We start from the raw sequence: 6,686 nt of genomic DNA, 5'->3' as shown, positions 1-6,686 counted from the left end.
TCAGAGAAGATGCTTCCCTAGGACAAAGAACTTCTTTGCCTGTGGAGGATATTATTCATCTGCTGTCTTTTTGCCTCAAAACCACGCAATTTACATATAACGGCACATACTATCAACAAGTTTTTGGTACAGCTATGGGTTCGCCTGTTTCTGCTGTCATTGCTAACATGGTAATGGAAGACGTGGAACAAAGGGCCTTAGCCACTTCACCGGTTAAACCCTTTTTCTGGAAACGATATGTCGATGATGTTATTTCTGCGGTATCCGGAAATGAAGCGGAGCGCCTCTTGTCGCATTTGAATTCAGTAGAGCCGTCGATCCAATTCACCCTTGAACGTGAAAAGGATAGACATTTGCCCTTTCTTGATTTAAATGTGTCTAGAGGGGTTCAGGGTAATTTAGAGACAAGTGTCTATCGTAAACCCACCCACACCGACAAATACCTCGCTTTCGATTCTCACCATCCTATTTGCCATAAAAAGTCTGTAGCCAAAACTTTACTTAGGAGGGCTGATTGTCTACCATCATCACTCGATTCGAAGGCTGAGGAGAGGAAATACGTTTCCAATGTCCTAAAGGCAAATGGCTATACAAAAACTTTTCTCCGTAACTGCCAAAAACCAGTTACAAATAGTAACGCTCTTGATGAAAGGGAACCAGCGACTGGTTTTGCTGTTATTCCTTACATACAGGGTGTTACTGAACCCATCAAGAGAATTTTGAATAGCCACAACGTTAAAGTTGCTCAAAAACCTTTTCAGACTTTGGGGCATATTTTCGCCAAACCTAAGGATCCTGTCACGAAAGAACAACGAACCGACGCCATTTATTCTATTCCTTGCAATGACTGTGATAACGAATACATCGGACAGACCAAACGCCAGTTTGGTACACGGTTAAAAGAGCACCAAAAAGCGGTTTTTCTTTGCAAAAAGGAAAATTCAGCTTTATCGGAGCATACTTGCCTAACCAACCATACAATTGGGTGGGATAATTCTAAAATTATCACTACTAATCGGCGTTACCACCAGCGCCTTTGTTTGGAGGCTTGGCACATTAACTCCGCCCACGCTCCTTTAAATCGTGACGATGGCGGTCTGCTTCCTGACGCCTATTTACACCTCGTCAGAAAAAAGGCCGCTAATTAGTGATCATATAAAAGGACCTCTTGTTGCAGCGTTTAGATCACCCCTGATGAAGGCACTAGACAGGAGTGTCGAAACGTTGGGTCTATGAATTGTAACTTCTTCGGTTACATTCATTAAATCTGCAAACCAGTGTAGCTTCAAACTATGTCTGATTGTCCACCTGGTTGCCGTGTGAACTTTAATATATTTTAAATGCGGAGGAATTGTAACTAGCAATTGAATCCGGAATGGGGAGTCGAAACTATGAAAGGTGCTCAGGTAATTCAAGCCAGTCTACCTTCAAAATGTTTCCAATTTTACAAGTGAAAACCTCAGTTAAAGTCTCAGAAAAAAACTACTACTACACCAGATCTTGCACCATTTCAGTTAGGCGTCGTTGTTTTCGTTGTTGGCTTGGCATTTGAAGCTAAAAATCTTCCAGAAAACAGCCTTATACTCTCTTCTGAACCTCTTATCTGTGGCACAATATATAAAGGGGTTTATGGGGCTACTCAAGTAAAGCAAAAAGCTATATGTTAAGTAAGCTGGTCGTGGTAGTGTGGGCTCTCTGTGCGCCATGTCGGTGTTGTCGATGATGAAAATAGGAAGCCAACAGCATGCAAAGCCGACTACAACTGCAACCAAACGCTTCGTCACTTTGGTTTCCTCCACTTTCATCCGAAGGAGTTCTGGATTATTTACTAATGAGAAAACACCAAAAGGGTATTAGTTACTACTTCGAAACGTCTCGGTAGATAAACGCATTTGACGGATGATGAGTGTCAAATAATGTCGTTAGTCCTTTGTTTCTGATTTTACCAGCAACAACCTCAGACAAAATCTTAGAAAAATCCATTTCCTACCACAACTTCTCTGGCTATTTCAGTTAAGCGTTACCGTTCTCGCTGTTGTCTCGGCATTTAAAGGTAAAAATCTTCCTCAAAACAACCTTGTACTCTCGTCTGAACCTCTTATCTGCGGCGCAATATATGAATGGGTTTATGGTGCTACTCAGATAAATTATGAGGCTGTTAGTTAAGTACACTTGTCGTGGTAGCGTGGGTTCTCCACGTGCCATGTCGATGTTATCAACGACAAAAACAGGAAGCCAACAGCATGCAAAGCCGACCACAACTGCTACCAAACGCTTCGTCACTTGGGCTTCTTCCACATTCACCCGAAGAAGTTCCGGGTTATTTTCCAATGAGAAAACACGATTTGATCTCGACACGGCGCGGAACACTTTGACATAGCAGATCGTGATGATAATCAAGGGTGTTGTGATAAAACAGCAAAGGATTGAGGCAGAGTAAACAATGTTACTTTCAAATTTGAACAGACACATTGCTTTTCCAGGGTGGAATTCAATGCTGTCATTTTTGAAGACTAATATGGGCACAGATCCAACCAGAGCTAAACACCAAACGATGAAAATATACATCAAGGCTCTTTGCTTCTTAAACAGCGAGGGATACTTTTCCCGATTAACAACACAGAAATATCGGCTGACTGCAATTGCTGCCATAGTTCCAAGACTACACTTCCCAAACGCAAAGATATCAAATGCTTGAAAGCGGCAGACCGTTTCATCAAAGATCCACCTGCCGTGGAAAAGACTTGCAACTGTAAAAGGCATACATATAGTAGACATCAGAATATCGCTCACAGCCAGTGCTATTACGAATATGTTGGGAATCGTGCGTAGTCTGTGGTTATGGTACACGGCGCAAAGAATGAGGAGATTTCTAAGGATGGCCACAACATTGGTAACAGCAAACAAAACTGTTTCAGTCCAAACTAACGCCTCCTCTCTTGTGGTAAGCTCAAGGGAAAGTTTACTTGTCATCACTGCTTTTGGTCAATAAGCTTAGCGAAAGGATAAAAAAAAAACTATACTGTTGTGAAGTCTTCGTTGACAACTTTTTGAATCATTAATCGCTAAAACCTTCTAAGGTGCGCGAGTGATTTTGTCTGCTGGGATGAAAACAGATGCCATTCTCTCATAAATCTCATCTTTATACCCATTGCAATAAATAAATATTGAGCAATATTTAACATTGAACTATGTAATTATGTCAACGTAGTTGTCATTTACCGTGGGAGGTTGTAAGGCGAAAAACATATCGATTTTATGTTACTGCGAGAACATCCGCGTATTGTTTGTCGTTAATGTTCAAAGAGGTTTGTTTTAATTGTTCCCACTTGTTTAACTTTACATAAGTGCTAGAGAGTCGCTTTTGATGTTTGGTTTATCCTTTCTGAGTGAAAGAAAGGCTGTTCATTCTATTTAGCCATTTCTTGTTTCTAAACATCAGCATTTACAGGTTCCTAGTTAGTAAACAAACGCTATCCGATGATTCCGTCGTCCACAAAAGTGAGAAATATAATAGAGAGCTTCAACAACTTTCATTTCCTTAAACAAAATTACTGAAAAAAAGAAGACGAATTACGAATATCAAAAGGAAACTTTGTAATCCACAATGCAACTTTTGGTTAAAATTCGTTTTTTGGCATAGTAGAGGGGAAGTATTTTCTTTTGACGGGCATACAAGATCGCGGAAGTAGAGTGTCAGTAAAAATTAAAGTTGTAATTAGAACTACCCCACGTTTCTGCTCGAAACCTTTAGAAGGTTAATTAAAAACCGTGGGGATGTTGTCTGAACATCTTCTTTCTAAATATTTAAGCCAAAATGTCATTTTACGTCCTAAATTAACCTTTAGTTGACATAATTCCTTCTCGTGTTGCGGTGGAAACCAACAAGTTTTAACAGGGTTGGCCGAAGATATAAAAATCGTCGCTTTAGCACCTTGCTTAACCGTATTGATATCGTTTGACTTCAACTAATTTAACTCAGTCACAACCACTTTAAAAAATTGCATTAAAAAAAAAAACTGTTTGACCTTGGAGAGGACAGAGATGTTCTCTCGCTGATGATACACATAAAAAACTGTGGAATACAGCTGTTTTTGTGTAAATAGCTAATACCAGCTTGCAGTCATAAAGTTCTGGAAAAAATCTTTTAAGCGTCTTCGTGAAAAATCTGCCCTATACCAGCTAAAGCTAAAGATGAGGGCGCATTTGCAGGAAATAACAGCCTAGATCCTAACTTTGGATCTGGTTGAAAATGTTGGAAACCAATTTTATATCTCGGCAAACTCTTCAATATCATTGAAATCACTACCTGAAACAAAGAATTGACACCATCTTGACTTTTAGTTTTGATAAAAGAAAAACATTTTAGGTTATTTTTTCAATGACAACCGTGTGAATATGATGATCAAATGGCCTGGTCATCAGCAAAGTCGAGGTCCTCGTATGCAGAGAATAATGTCTATCGGATGCCTCTGGTCTGATCTTCAGTTGTTCGCTGCAGCACCCAAACAATTGCAATCTTGAAGAAGAGTGCTGACACCACACACCCTTACCTCACTCCAATTGTCATCCTAAAGCTGAGTGTTCTAACCCCTGTTCGTGGAGTTGTCGTAAACGCTCTTATTGAGAAGAAATAGACAAGTACACAGTTACGATACAAGAAAACCAATTGCTATCGACCACATAACTCTCGTACTAGGATAATGGCAATAAAACGTGACAGATTGCCTAGTTGCATATTGAGTTAGGTTTTTCAATCTCCATCACATACAACATTTTTCTTCCAATAAATCACTAGGTCACATTTGAAGAAAAGACATCGTTTCTCAATATTTAACATGGAAATCAGTGTAACAGTACAGTTAAAAGGGAGAATCTAAGCAGTCTATCAAAAAAGGAAAAAATTACTTTTAAACTATATAAAATAATAAACATAAACACTTGAAATAAGCTGGAAATGTTTCTAGGTTTTTGATCAAATGCATCGTAAATACGGGAGCACATTAAATTAATACCTATGTTAGCCTGACACGAAAGCTTGTGCAAAACACGTTCATGATTGTGTGCATGACACGCAGACGAAACTGAAAGTGTTCCGATCATCAACGCCTGCACAAAATCAAATCCATGACTTAAATATTCCTTTTAATTCTCCCGAATTACTTATTTTATCCAAGGTAAATGCCGGGTATTGCCTGCGAATTTTTGCGAAGTCGACTGCTGTAACTTGTTCAAACAAGCTCAGCTTAATTAGCTCTTAAGTAACACGAAGCGGCAATACAATTTATACACCCAAGAAAAAGTAAAAGTTAGCGATCCTCGTTAGTAAACCGCAGGGACGTCTTTCATTGTCGGAAATCAGAGAAATTAGGACACATTAAGAGCATTTGAGGGAGAAAATATTGACTGAGAAATTCGAAATAAAAGTATTTACCTTATTACTTTTTTTATATTTTTTAGTATTTACTGCGTCGGTGATGGCCATGGTATCGATAAAACACAGCGTTAAAGATACACATCCCATTGAGTAAGCATTGAAAAACCTATTGTTGTATAAATTGTTCCACTAAACTAGAGCAGTAAATGCAACTATGTTCCCCAGCCGAAATGCGTGCACCTTTCAAACTCAATTTGTTTGTTTTCTATAACGTTCAACGACGTTCACCTAAAATGGATCTATATTTCAAGTGTGTTTTTTTCTTTTTCTTTTTCATGTCAATAGGTCACCATTGTATCTCTGGAGCCCAAACTTTTTTGCAGGAAAAATTCGTCCCCAGATATAACATTCAAACATTCATATATATCATTTGAAAAATGAGAAGAAAAAAATAGCACATCCGATCCTGAGGAACTGAGAACAATTATTTATAAGTTTACAAAATAGGATCAGTGGCTGTTTATATTTACTGACATTATTTTTACTGTGTAAATCACCTCTGAGCTAACCAGGTTCAGAATAATTTTCATATTTGTAAGAAAGAGGGCTAGTCATCGTAAAAATAAAAAATGAGTTTTCCTAATGCAAAACACTGAAATATGACGCGTAAACTTCGCAACTGCGACCGATGTTTATGAATTGTTGATGACTATTGTTGTCTAAAGAATTTGCAGACTTATCATAACGTGTTTAATGTCCTTTAAAGGTGCCACCTGTTGTTTGTCTATTTCCTATTGTATAAAGAGTTAAGTTACGTCTTAACTAGTGCAGTATTTGAACAAGTCGCTAAGAACCGAGTTCTGGTTTAAAAGAAGAACCCGAGGAATGAAAACAATCAATAATTTAATAGACAATGAAAACGTTTTCTCGGGCCTTTTAGAGAGCAAACGCCAGAACGCAAACGCAAAAGCACCAGCGCTGTTGCGTGTTTAGCCCGTATTCTTGCCAATCGTGTCATTATTTTGTGCAAAAGTGACTTTAAAATGCAAACACACGCGCACCATCTTCGTGATAACACAGTTCTGTTGAAGATGAGGATGGAGATTCACAACGCTGTTGCTGTGTCTTGTCACTGTCTTGATTTCTTTGTATAACTGGCAAAATAGGAGTAAAATTTATTTTCCAAAGTAAACGTGAATCGAATTTCAATTATTCAGAATTGATAACGATGATCATGAATGATTTTGTTTCAGACTTTTTAAGTCCAACCCAAGAGTTCAAGACATATTTCCCGCCTTTAAGAGTTTGA

The 6,686-nt window shown here is 38.5% G+C and overlaps 1 protein-coding gene across 1 annotated transcript; it reads right to left on the bottom strand.

Annotated features, from left to right (window-relative positions):
* Positions 1 to 2,013: 2,013 nt before the first annotated feature.
* LOC136280849 (melatonin receptor type 1A-like) lies at positions 2,014 to 2,973 on the bottom strand. The gene has a single exon (XM_066166587.1). It carries the CDS (start codon positions 2,971 to 2,973, stop codon positions 2,014 to 2,016), a length of 960 nt encoding a protein of 319 aa, XP_066022684.1.
* Between the last annotated feature and the right edge of the window lie 3,713 nt (positions 2,974 to 6,686).

Source organism: Pocillopora verrucosa, chromosome 5 (genome assembly GCF_036669915.1).
Source record: "Pocillopora verrucosa isolate sample1 chromosome 5, ASM3666991v2, whole genome shotgun sequence".
NCBI classification, from domain to species: Eukaryota; Metazoa; Cnidaria; class Anthozoa; order Scleractinia; family Pocilloporidae; genus Pocillopora; species Pocillopora verrucosa.
This window is presented reverse-complemented; position numbering and strand designations above follow the sequence as displayed.